The sequence below is a fragment of the Trematomus bernacchii genome, unplaced genomic scaffold, assembly GCF_902827165.1.
Source record: "Trematomus bernacchii unplaced genomic scaffold, fTreBer1.1, whole genome shotgun sequence".
Taxonomy (NCBI): Eukaryota; Metazoa; Chordata; class Actinopteri; order Perciformes; family Nototheniidae; genus Trematomus; species Trematomus bernacchii.
Window position 1 is genome coordinate 6665993 of NW_022987564.1, and position 13714 is coordinate 6679706.

At 41.3% G+C, this 13714-nt stretch overlaps 2 protein-coding genes across 2 annotated transcripts in view; one reads left to right on the top strand and one right to left on the bottom strand.

The window, feature by feature from the left end:
- cpne4b (copine IVb) overlaps positions 1-3455 on the bottom strand; it is a 21817-nt gene extending 18362 nt beyond the window's left edge. Inside the window, exon 1 of the mRNA XM_034125151.1 lies at positions 3219-3455. The gene's annotated coding sequence lies outside the window, so the exon portion shown is untranslated. The remainder of the gene's footprint in view (positions 1-3218) is intronic.
- Positions 3456-5169: 1714 nt separating this feature from the next.
- Positions 5170-13077, top strand: dync1li1 (dynein, cytoplasmic 1, light intermediate chain 1). The gene is given in 14 exon segments (XM_034125153.1): positions 5170-5438; positions 5658-5731; positions 7008-7124; positions 7238-7468; positions 7679-7833; positions 8250-8343; positions 8991-9126; positions 9213-9324; positions 9531-9590; positions 9707-9751; positions 9840-9927; positions 10044-10116; positions 10118-10167; positions 11511-13077. Coding segments are annotated over 14 exon segments (1458 nt in total). The 5' UTR covers positions 5170-5334; the 3' UTR covers positions 11630-13077.
- Positions 13078-13714: the final 637 nt, after the last annotated feature.

Consider the following 13714-nt stretch of genomic DNA (forward strand, 5'->3'; position numbering starts at 1 on the left):
ACAAAAAAATGTGTCTATTTCTTCCTATCTGACACATGTTACAGGGGCTTTTGTGTACAGCAATGATGGTCAATATGACACATGTGTGGCAATAATGTGTAATGTGAAACAAGGGATAACTCTCTTGATCTTAAAAGCCCTGCACATCCATCACCCACACACACAGGTGTTTTCAATTATTCTGCTTAATTAGATCTGTGTGTGCGGACTCAGCTGATCGACTTCTTCCTCACTCTCTTTTTATTGCACCTGTTGGAGGGAAATAATGTGCACCTTTATATATTTTAATAATGCATGGACTCTTGTGATTTGATGTAATTTCCATCATCGCCCCAACCACCTCCAACTTGACCGGAGATGTAATTAGTAGTAATGAAACAGCTGTGTGTGTGTGTGTGTGTGTGTGTGTGTGTGTGTGTGTGTGTGTGTGTGTGTGTGTGTGTGTGTGTGTGTGTGTGTGTGTGTGTGTGTGTGTGTGTGTGTGTGTGTGTGTGTGTGTGTGTGTGTGTGTGTGTGTGTGTGTGTGTGTGTGTGTGTGTGTGTGTGTGTGTGCAGGATCTTTAAAAGACATTCTGGGATATATACTTATTCACTATCTTGACGCTAGTTTGATAACAATGTCATGTCTGTCTGTTAAATAAAGCATAAAGGCAAACCACTGTACTTATTAACAGGTTGTATATTATTTGTCTATTTTGAACAACACATTTGAGTGAAGTTAAGATGTAGAGCCAGGCTATAATGACATAATAATATTAACAAAATGTAATTACAATGATAAAAGCAAGTACAGAATAAAGGAAATAACGCAACACAATAAATCATATTGCGCAGAAAAGGCCAAACATAACAAAGAAACACATGAAAAGGCATCTAAAAATCTATCTGTTTCCGTGCTTACAATATTTTTGCTATCTAAGCTAACTGTTTTCTGACTGTAGCTTCATATGTAATGGACATATATGACACTGGTATCAATCAGTACGGTACAGATCCGTTCACTTAAGGTACAGTATTAGATAGTAGACTTAAAAACGCGTTGCAACATCATCAATTATACTGTTATGACCTCCTCCATGTGGTCTTATCTCAAAGCCTACAATCTCAAAAGCAGGATCCAATTGACACTGGCTATACATCTATTACTATTACATTGGAAACACATCTTACATTGCATATAATTAATCTCAAATGCACAGATCCATTTTCCAAGCCCATAATGTCCTGGAGAACTGGGCTGAAACCATTGGTAGCCTCAAGCCCAGTTAGTCCAAACTAAAGGGTAACCGCTGTGCTCTGATGTGCTAGATGGTATAAACTGAATATTAATGCAGCGGTCTAGTAGTATCATCCTTAGGGAGTGAAGCTCTAAGAACTGGGTCTGAATCTGACCTGAATGTCTCTCTCTCTCCCTCTGTCTTCCATAATTCATGTTCCATGTGTGTTGGCTGGTGGTGATTATTTTTAGCTAAGCTCATTGAATGGTTGTATACAGACAAACGAGCGTGGACAGAGCCACAGGGCAGGTGTGTGAGATGCAGCAAACCTGTGTGTAGGTAGCGTGTATTTCGTTTTTATCCCCATAAGAGCCCGCTGCACGGTGGTGACGGAGTGTGTTTGAGTCTGTGGGCAGCAGCACATGTCGGTCTGTTACGGGTGACAGCAGATGACACTGATAAGTGACAGACGATGTGGAAGATTTCCAGAGTGTTAAGAGCTGTGTGCGGGATCTGCCTGTAAAGCAAAGGATCAGCTGCCAAATGTGTTGCCAGAGGTGAAAAATGATTTTCATATCATTCTTCACCACAGGATCTTGCAATAGCTTCTTGAAGGGAAAAAGTCCCCAAAAGTTGTTTAGTCAAGGTTTACTTTGATATGCATGCACTGTTATACCCCTCAAATGCAGAGGCAGGGAGGGTTCAGGAATGAGGAGCTATTTGACTAAATCCTGGTGTTTTCCTAGGTCTGTACACATATATAAACTTGTAGAATCACAAGGCATGCTTATAAACACTTAACAAGCAATATAATTGCAGAAATGTCTAAAAGTAGGACTCTTGATTGAAGCAACCAGCATCAACAAAGACGTGCAAATTGCAAAACGCTTTGTAGCAAAGTGGTTTGTGTACTCTGAATTGTGTGTATAATTCATGAATTATGCCCAAACAAAGCGGATGAGGAAGAATTGATTGCCAGGCGGTGTGAGATGCCTAAAAATCCTTCCATACTGTCAGCTCGTATTCTCCACACTGTAACAATCAATCAAGGCTCAGAGCTCAATTGCCATGACCCTTGTGTGTGTGCAAACGAGTATAGATGTGTGTCACCATTTACATGTGCACGTATGTAGATTGACTGTGACAGATGTGACATTAATGAGTGAGCCAAAGGAAGGTCCACACCATTCACACACTGTAATTGCTCAGTCACATATTGATTATAAGACAAGGAGGAGTAATATCGGCATTCAGATGCAGCACATCCAGAAAAAAGCTAAAGCAGTGTGTGGCTTGTTATGCATATGCTATATGGCATATTAATCATGAGAGGTGGCAGCAATGTGCAAGAGAGAGAACATAGGAAAGGCAGCTGGGTGTGAGAAAAGACAGAGAGTAGTATCAGAAGTGAAGCAGTCTGGTGTTGCAAACTCACAGTGTTATTAGAGCTGACACAAAGACAGAAGCAATGAAAGTGAGGGAGACAGAGGTTGTGAGAGGGGGGATTAGAGAGATGGAGTGAGAGAAAAAGCTGGAGAAAGGAAGGCGAGTGAGCGTGAATGAAGCAGAGGGGCGAGAGGAAAAGAGAGACAGAGAATGAAACAGATCTTTCCCTCCCATAGGGCTTATCTTTTCTTGTAACACACATAAATTAATGCAAAGGCTTTCGAAGAGTTATGTTCTATTTTCACAAATAAATAATTATTTACACTGTGTACACTCTGTGGATATAATTTAGAATATTATGCTGTTGCCTGATAGAAAGAATGATAGTTGTGTTCAAAAATAAATAAAAAATCCACAAAGTCTTACAAGCTGTTAAAGAATAAATATGATACACCAGGCAATAAACATCTAACGTTGTCATGCCTTTTCCATTATAAGACAAAACAGTATTAATGTCCAGTGCAAATGTTTGGGAATAGCCTCTACACCCCTCATGCAGCCGGATAGACATGCACCATCCGGGCTGCTCCTATCTCCTGCAGAGAGAAAACTCACCTCAACGACCTGGAGAAAAGATCCGAGCGGAGCCGAACAACTTCACCGCCGTTCACTTGACAATCACGGATGCCTCGCCGCCTCCGGACCCATCTCCCTCTCTCTCACTCTTTGTCGATATGTTTTACTCAGTCCCCTACACTGCAGAGCTCGGCCGGTTTGGTGCTGACAGCCTAACAGCTCTGCTTTCTAATTCCCACAGGACGAGCTCGGGGAGGATGCGCTCCGTGCGCTTGGGTTTACTCTGGTTGAGAGATGGGGAGGAGGAGGAGGACGGTGCGCCACTTAACAGAGTTTGTAATCCTCTGGCTCCATCAGGGGCCGCAGAGAGCGCACAGTACCCGGGGACCAGCGGCCACCGAGCGCAGTGCATCAGCACCATCTCGTGGCTGAAACAGGGAACTGACTTGAATAAAACTGATTTTCCGGTTCTCAGCTTTGATTGGCTGCGATATGCTTCAGCGGTTTTATAATAAGCGATGACCGCACACCTGAGACCACTTTGTGCTTAATTTAAAGTTCACGCTGTGCCCACCAGATTCATTGGTTCGGAATAATTCAAACAGAGTATGAGGAGATGTTGCTCCTGGAATATTCAGGATATTAAATGTGCTTGGACTATATGGCTTTCTACTTTATTTCGAAATGTTTTTAATCTATGTTGTTGGTGTTATATTTTCTACTTTGTTGTATTTTAGTCTCCAATTGGTAGTTTATGGTTTCCTCTTTATCAGACATCTGTGAAACCTAACGTGAATTGCACAAGCTGTATCAAAGGTGCTTTACAAATGCATTCAGATATATTTATCTGTGCTGAACTTTTACTCAAAACTAAATGAGTTTTTTTTTTGTATGTAGCCTATGTTCATTTATGTTAGGCTTAATTATTTACGTTGGATGATTCCCCTATTTCTCTTGTGTCATCATATTTTTGATATTGTCTAACCTGTTGTAAAATCACTGCTGCTGTAAATCTAATTTTCGAATAGTAAACTTAAAGTGCATCCAATATGGTATTACAGCTTTATCTCTATAATTTAGGCTTAGGCCGGGTGCCATAGGCTATTAAACCAACCAACCAATAAATCAACAAATCAAAGCATTGGTTTATGAGGCAACAGTTTTAAGAGGATATTTGGTCTGAAACGGATTTGTGTTGCTCTTCTGAAAGCCCATGTTCCCTGATAATTCATTCTGATGAATCGGCAGGGACAACAAGCTTATACTATGCATAGCCTATTTGTCATACGCCTGGGCTGTATACCACATACTGGTCTCATTATTTATGCATAAGTCCCAGTTTAGACAAACACAATCCAGTAGCCAAGAATGTTAATGAAGAAATAAAACATATTTACACAGGTGGAAAAAGTAATCAGATCCTGTACCTGAGTGTAGGAATACTCTGTTACAAGTATTGCCATCAAAAACTCATTGTGCAGATTTGCCAATTTCAGAATAATATAATATGTTTTGGTTACAAATATTGATGCATTAAAGGGTTATGAAAGCTGGTAAAGGTGCAGCTAATTTTGTATTACTTCGTATGATGCAGGGCTTGTTAATTTTACTCAAGGTGTAACTAAAGTATGATTTCAGTATTGATTATTTCAAATCATTAATCCAAATCTGCAAAGTAACTAAAGGTATTACATACATGTAGTGTAGTGTACAACATTGTACCTCTGATTTGTAATGGAGTAGAAGTACAAAGTAGCAAAAAAGTACCTCGAAATTGTACTTAACTACAGAACTTGAGCAGAGCCATATAAAGAGTAGCCTACTATTATGTACTTGAGAAAATCTAGGCTACTTAGTTACTTTACACCACTGCATTTTTAGCCTATCACTGATTTATTTATTTATGTCTTTTATAATATTTAGTTATACTCTTCCCTGAACTTAACTTTCTGTGGATGGTCGGTCCAGATCTGTGCCTGTGGATGAGATCATGCCTGTCTGGGGCAGGGACCCCAGCTTTGTGCCCGCGGACCACGCCCCGGCCCCGGCGTGCGGAGGGTGCACCAGGCTGAGGCTAGCACATTATACAGTCTATGGTTAGCACTCTACTGCTACATCCGGGCGCTCTGCTGCTAGGTTTACAAGCCCTGCGAAGATGGCGACTTCAGGGAGGAGTGCATTATTATCCTCCACATCAACTGGACCTAAAAGCACAGTGGATAACTCCAACCAAGAGGAAGATGACGGACAGGACTTATGGTTAGCGATGTGTTTCTTCATTTGGTTCATTATGAGCAGGGTTTGTGGTCGCAGAGGGTCTATTGTGCTCGGATGAGGATGGTTTGACAGCTAGCTTGCTAACGAGGCTAGCTAGCATCAGCACCAGACTGACTGGTGACACAGCAGCACTAGCTCGCTTTCAGTTGTTGTCTGTTAATGAATGAATGCCGTGTTTTAACGAGGCGTTTCTGTCTGCAGGTCCACCATCCTGAGTGAAGTGTCAACCCATTCAAGATCTAAGCTACCGTCGGGGAGAAATGTCCTGGTCATGGGTGGGTATCTGTCTGCAGTCTCCTGGCTAGCCAATAAGCAACGTTAGCGTGCTGCTCATCTCATTCTGCTAGACTTAATGCTGCTCGGTGGCTAAGCTAGCTTGCTTTGGTTTTGATTGTGCTTTTGTGTTGTGAAAGCCTGGTAGCGGGTGCGTCGGCTAACAGAGAAAGACAGGTGTATTTTCCAGAACGCCTACAATACAAAAGCACGGCCACGGGTGCGCGCATACACACACGCACACACTGACTCCTTTATTATCTTATACGCGAGAATCGGGCCGCCTTGAAACCCTGCAAGTCATTCTAGCATTCAAGGATGCTAGTTGCTGCTAGGTGAAGATGATGCTGAGGGGACAAGACACATCGTCAGCCCTGTGTGTGTGTGTGTGTTGTTTTTCTTTCTATTATGCTGCTGAAGCAGAAAGGGAGCCTCCCCGTCTCGCTCTGTCCTCGTGTCCCGCTGCTGTCCACACACAAACACACACATCCGCCTGGGATAATCCGCAGCCTGCTACCCATTCAAGCTAATCATCGAGTTGGTTACCGAAGCATCTGTCTGTTATGCTATCTATAACAACATCAGCAAGCCCTGCTTTATGGTGCATTGTGTTCCCTTGACCTATTATGGCAAAGTGCAAAAATGGATGCAGCATTGACCTTATTAAATAAACAATAACAATGTCATGCTATCAGTGTTGAGGCTTTCAGTAATGCCACAACAAGTGCAGATACACTCTGTTGTCGACAGTCACTGGCAAACTATGTATTATTAAGCTGCATGGCTCTAGTCAAGTGGATTGTTTACAGTATATTTGTGTTGATTAATGGATTAGGTGATAAACAGTCTAACTACAACTATTTTGCTAATCAAGTAATCACTTAAGCCAGTTTTCAAGCAGAATTGCCAAACATTTTCTAATTTTAGCATCTCAAATGTAAGGTTCTGATGTCTTTCTCTGTCCATTGTTATAGTAAACTAAATATCTCTGTTATCTTTGTTAAATTAAGCATGTGGATCAATTGTTTTTACCATTTTTGCATTTTATTAACCAATGAGTAATGACTGAATTAAAGGAGGTTGTGTCAGTTGATGAGTTAATGTGATTAATCTTTAGGTGCAACCCTTCCTTTATTATATAAGTAATTATGATACGTAATTATTTCTTAATAGCTATATTGGCATAATTTCAGCAGGGCATGCTGGCATTGATAGGGCTACTACCCATAACCTGTGTTCTATCAATAATTCTGTTTTCTCTTGACTGATTTTGTTTAGGTGAGGTGGGTTCGGGGAAGACCGCCTTGGTTGCTAAGATGCAGGGGGTTGAAGAATTCATGAAAGGGCGTGGCCTGGAATACCTCTACTTCAGTGTCCATGACGACGACATTGATGGTAACTAGCAGCGGCTTGCAGTTTATACATAGAGCTACACATGTCCATGTTGTCTTGTGTTTATTTTTTCACACTTCAGGCTACTTCTAAAGTATTTATTTTGATGTGTTTAGACCAAACCAGGTGTAATGCCTGGGTGCTAGACGGCGACCTTTACCACAAAGGTCTGCAGGGAGTAGCTGTGCCAGTGGACTCGATCGACAACACGGTGCTGCTGATAACTGTTGACATGTCGCGGCCTTGGAACGCCCTGGACTCTCTCCAGAAGTGGGCCGCCGTTGCTAGGGAACACATCGACAAACTCCGGGTCGCTCCGGAACTGCTGCGGGAGCTGGAGCAAAGACGTGAGTCATACTGACAGCTGACGAGTAGAAAAATTGAAAACATTTTTTTATATGTCTGTGTTTCTTTCTCTGAAATGTTCTTAGCAGTATAAAAACACAAAGAAGCCTCTTTATTAATGTTTTTGTTAGAAGTTATGATAATGCCAGGTCCTATTATTTGCTTATCGTTGTTTTGGAACATTTTGTTTCTGTGTGTGTGTGTGTGTGTAGTTGTAAAACAGTTCCAGGAGTACACAGAGCCAGGCAGTGGGGACGATGGCACCCCGCAGAGGAGGAGTGAAGACGAGGAGAGTGTGCTGCTGCCCTTAGGAGACAACACACTCACACACAACCTGGGAATACCAGTGGTGGTGGTCTGCACCAAGGTATACACTAACTGACTCGCTTATGTGTGGAATCATATTTTACTTTTACATTAAAATATAATGACGTAGTTCCTCTGCATGATACGGCTGACTAACCCTAACCCTTTTGGTACCGGGTCCTTTTTTCTCTTATTTCATTTTCTACGTCAGACACTACCCCCTCAGTGTGGTTGGGATTCTCAGCTGATAGCCACTGCTTGAGGTTCCCAACACTAAATGTTAAATTGCTGAGTCAATTAATGGCAACCAAAAACATATGCACGTCAGTTCAAAGATGATGCAAAGATGATTCATGTTGAGTAGTCATGCAGTGGATATTTGAAACCTGTGAAAAATAAATTAAATCACTTATATATACATTGCATCTTCTAACACATATTCACCAGTGTCTCACATCTACTTATCTCTCCCATCAGTGTGATGCCATCAGCACATTGGAGAAGGAGCACGACTACAGAGACGAACACCTGGACTTCATCCAGTCTCACATCCGACAATTCTGTCTGCAGTGTATCCTTTACTGAACATGGTTTTAACAGTGAGCAAAACAGTGCACACACAATAATGTAAAGTGTCTCAAAACAACATTTTACTTTAATGTACACAAGGTTTTTAGTTGAGCTGTTGATCAATGCCACTTACTGCAGTTTCAACGTTAGATGCTAGAAATGTAAGGCATTCATTATTCATAAATATTGGTGTTTATTCTCTCTTTATTGATGAAGGATCGAGATATAATGTGACCAGCAACTGTTTGGTTGTCAGGCCAAAGGCAAAGTTCCCAGCAGTACCGTTATTGCTGTATTCTTGCCAATGCAAGCTGTGTCTTGACCTTAGCTGTTGATATTGCTTTGTTGCAAAGAGAGTTTCATAAAGGTCTTGGATTACACAGTATTGCTTGAAATAGTCTGTTTTACAAAAACAATTCTCCAGTAAATGTGGAAAAGGTATGAGATTTTCAAGGGTTATTGCGTTAGCTGTCCAAAAGTTTAAACTGCCTTTTTTTCTGTGTGCTGGTGGCAATTGGTGAAAGCTGTTTTCTGATTTCTATAGTGATACTGTTTTAAAAAGGTTTTCTGTCACTATGGCGTTAGTTATATTTTTGCTCCTGTATTTATAATTGGTGGCAATGAAAATATTCTTGACAGCCATGTCAGATGGAGCGTCTCTGGTTTACACATCAGTGAAGGAGATGAAGAACCTGGACATCGTGTACAAATATCTGGTCCACAGACTCTACGGCTTTCCCTTCCACTGCCCGGCACAAGTGGTGGAAAGAGATGCAGTCTTCATGTAAGCCTGCTAATGTGTGTGTTTGCATACTGTACAGCTGTGGCGCCACCTGTATTTATTTTGTAACCCTGGCTTTGCTCTCTCAGTCCATCAGGCTGGGACAATGAGAAGAAGATTGCCATACTTCATGAGAACTTCCAGACAGTAAAAGCAGACGACAACTTTGAGGAAGTAATAGTCAAACCGCCAGTCAGAAAGGTACAGAGTCCTGTAAAAAAAGAAAATGTTTTCTTAGATTCTCTAAGGCAAGCACAGCATGTGCATGTCACATTACGTTTACTGCCAATCTTTACCCAATATCCCTGCAAGGATCATAAGACTTTTCTCCCATCTGTTGTAGTACTCTAATGAAGGACTGGAAGTGTGTTTCAGAAATGATTAATTTTTCTCTTGCTTTTCACCAGATTGTACATGAAAAGGAGATTCAGGCTGAAGATGACCAAGTGTTTCTGGTAAAACTGCAGGTCAGTAATTGTTGTTTATATGCCAGTTGGTTTGCTGCTCGATGGTACTCCAAATAAATCTGACTTGAGGGTCCTGATATGTGAACTAATTGGAGTGAGTGTGCTCTAATTTGCAGTCGCTGCTCGCCAAACAGCCTGCTGTGACAGCAGGGCGACCAGTGGTAAGTGCTTTATTTTGTTTCTTGTTTTGGCTAATAAGATACAGAAAAGCTCCCTCCAGTATTTAAAAAATACTGTTGTTGTTTATAGGATACCACCAGTCGAGCTCCCACCGGCTCCCCCAGGACGAGTAATCGATCAGCAGCGGCCAACGTAGCGAACGCCATGCCACAGTCGGGTACGTCATGCATTTTAGCGCTGCACACATCAACACCATCAACCCATGACGAAGGTTCAGTTAGTGCATTGCTTGTGTGTGTTTGTTTTTCTAACTCTGGTCCCTTAATGCTGCAGGTCAGACCAGTGAGGGTGTGTTGGCCAACTTCTTCAACAGTCTACTGACAAAGAAAGCAGGGACGGGGGGGGCCCGGGACGCCAGGGGGCGGTAACAACACTCCAGGAACAGTACGCAAGTCAGGTGAGAATACAGTTGCTACCATGCTTCAGTTTTATGGATAGAGAATAAGTTCTCAGTTGTTCTTTGGATTTAATGCCGTTTGCAGCTACTCATTACTCGGCTTCTTTTATGGTTTGCAACTCCCATCTGCAATCCTTCATTTTCTCTTAACTCTCCTTTCCTTTCCTCTTCTCCAGACATGAACATAACGCATGGTAAATAAATCATAAAAGGGTCTAAAACCCATCATCTTTATGCCTGCCTGTATTTTGTAGTGTGACTGTATTTTTGTTTTTAACAAAGCTCACAGTCTGTTTTGTCTCACTGCTCACTGCTAACATCATTCATAATGTGTGTATGCGCTAGTTCTAGTCAGAGGATGCTGGCCACGTTAAGGTGTGTGTGTGAGAGATATCGTTTATCATTGCTTGTCTATGTTGATTCTCAGAAGCATCCCTACATTTCTGTTGTCCCTTTCCCTCCACTGAGCCTGTATTATATGCACTGCAATTACAGTGAAGCAGTCGTTGCCAAATCTTGGATCTCTCCTTCGACAATGCACCTTAAATATTTATAGAACTAAGAAATATGATGCAAGTAAAAGCACAATAAGAAATGTAGGCCCCAAAAGTGCAAGTTGAAATATAAGGCTAAGATATAGACATAGTTAAAGTTACAGACATTTCTGGTAGACAGTATTTAAAATGGATGAACTGAATGTAAAGCCAATCATTGATTGACTGCTGAAGATTTAACCAAGATTGCCCCCCTAATGTTGCCCCTCCTCATACTTCTATTTCTTTTTTGCATGCTGCATTGCATTTCTCGTGACTAATATCTGCCACAAACATTGCACATGATTATAGCTGAGACTCTGATGTACTGAAAATTGATACTTAATACCTTATATGGCCAATACTCAACATATTTGCCATATATTTAAACTGGATACCGATTATGTAATCATTTTCTGTTAAGTTACTACAATAAACCTGGACTGTTTAATACACTGTTCGAATTACAATTATAAACATTTACAAAAAACGGGGCAATTCAAGCTAAATTACTTCACCTTTATTATAATATGTCTCTGTATGTTAACTAACTCAAGAGCACATTGCCAAAACCAGACCAGTCTACTGAATTACTGTGAAAAATAACCTAATTAACCGTATTAACCCTGTTAAAATAACCCTAATTATACTATCCTGAATGACTTTTCCTATTATCTAATTTCCCCCAGATCTTATTTCAATCCCGTTTAATTGCCTTGTTGCTTATTGCATTGTATAAAATGGTTGTGGTTAATGATATGATACTATAATGTTATGTTATTGATTGGTATCCACCCACACCTGTTGCAGGTTCGAAGCTGGGCCTGAGCGATGTACAGGCAGAGCTGGACCGCATATCCAGCCGGGAGAATGACTCTGACATGCCCAATGCCAACGACACCCCTGCCACCGACGGCCAGGACACATGAAGGCCAACACACTAAACCCTGCGCTCACCCCCCCCCCCCCCCAACCACCAACCCCCTTTCCATCTCAGTCACCTTCCTTGTCCTTCCTCCCTCTACTCCATCCCAAAGATGCAGGAAGAAAAGAGGGATGTTGGCACACAGTTTTCCATCCCCATCATCTTTCAAATTATCCTCAAGAAGAAGAACCCATCCTCTCTTCCCTTACCCGTTCTCCCACACCTTGTTCCCCTCCCCCACCTCTCTCTCTTCTACTCCTGGCTGTTGCACTGAGGGCGAGTATTTGTCACTGTTACATACAAGACTGTCTGTTACATGAGAGTAATTGGGTAAGGGGGCCAATGTGGGTGCGGAGGTTGGGATGAGAAAAAGTAAGTGGTTTTTGAAAAAGATTGATAAGAGGAATGAAAGCGAGGGTGTTTTATCCATCCATTTCTTGTGATGGTGGTACAGTCGGTGTTTTTACTGTAGGAACTGCTGAGGGTGCATGTTGAAGAAACATCACTTAGAGTACTATAGGAATGATTGTGTGTTTAATGTATGTGGGGCAAGTCATGCTTGGCCAGAAGAAGAGATTGAGAACTAAAAAATGCCTGAAACAAAATGACAAACAGTTGTTTTTTAAGATGAAGGGACAAACATACCAGTATTTGTGTGTGTGTGTGTGTGTGTGTGTGTGTGTGTGTGTGTGTGTGTGTGCGTGTGTGAAAGAATGACACAGATGGATAGAATTGAGGAAGTTACCTAAACCTAGACCTGTATGTTGAGAGATTTTGGGCTGTTTTCATTTCAACAAAAAGGCAAAAACATTACTATGCTCTTACACTACAAGCTCTTAAAACAGTGCATACACTATTATTACAGAGGCCCTGTCTGATAGAATACACAAACATGACAAACAATAAACTTCATGATAAAAGTTGAAACTCAAGCATTAGTCCTGTGTAGGGTGCACCTAATTACCATCATGGCACCCTGTTCTAACATTGGCCAAGCGTCCCCTTGTGGTAGATTCTGCCCAAACCTGTAGATAACAGACAGTGCACTGAAAAGGGAGGGTGGTAGAGGTTAGGTGGGTGGGTAGCTAAGCTTTACCTGTACAGAAAAAAAAGCACTAGTGATTCAGTTTCATAGTTACTTCGGGCGGGTTGGTGGGTGGGCAAGGGGGTTAGAACAAAGGAGGGTCACACCAAGAATGTACAGTCATTGTCTCGCTGATTGGTCCTGTTATTTCAGAGCTCTGTGTTGGCGTTTGTATAATCAGATCTGTTAATCGGTCAAATAAAAGGTGTATTTATTCGGATTCATCCAAATGGCTTCTCTTTGCTTTTCTTTTTATGAAATGTTTTATTTTACAACAGCGAGGCAGTCATTCTTTTTACCAGTCATTCCTCTGCTTGTCAGTCAAAATAAAAAATAGTTATTCTGTGATGGGGAATTAATAAAAACGACATACGGTTTTGTTTTGTTTTTCAATTTACAGTAGGTACCTGGGGTTGAGCCACAAGGTGAAGTGACCTTGTGCATACACTACACTTTCTTGTTTGGTTTACAGTGCTCTTCCTCAGTCACAAAAACAAAGGGCACAAAGTAACAAACACCTTAAAATGCAGTTGATCTTCATATAGCTCCTCCTGTGTTTCTTATTAAGTTAAATAAATTGCCATTATTAAGGCCATTATATATATTTCTATTTTTATTGATGGGGCCTATTCCAAGCCTCAAAGATAACTTAAATGTATGAGCCTCATCACACCAAGGTATTGACTGTGGGGTTTCTGCATTGTAAGTGGTTCCTGTTATTTTGGAGGGGGGAGGGGGGGGGGGGGGGCTAATGTTTGTGCATTATTTATTTAAAATATATTCAGACAATTCTCCAGTGTCTTGTGTCCAAACAGTTTCTCCTGATATCTCCGTATAATATTGTTTATGGGCAGCTCGTTTTAATGTATTATCCTGTACGCCTTTTTGTGGGCTCTGCAGATGAATACAATATACACTTCAGAAAATTATCATTTCATGACTGGAATGATATAAGCGTATATAACTAATATGCACTTGCATGACTTATTGCAAGTAGTAAGACCC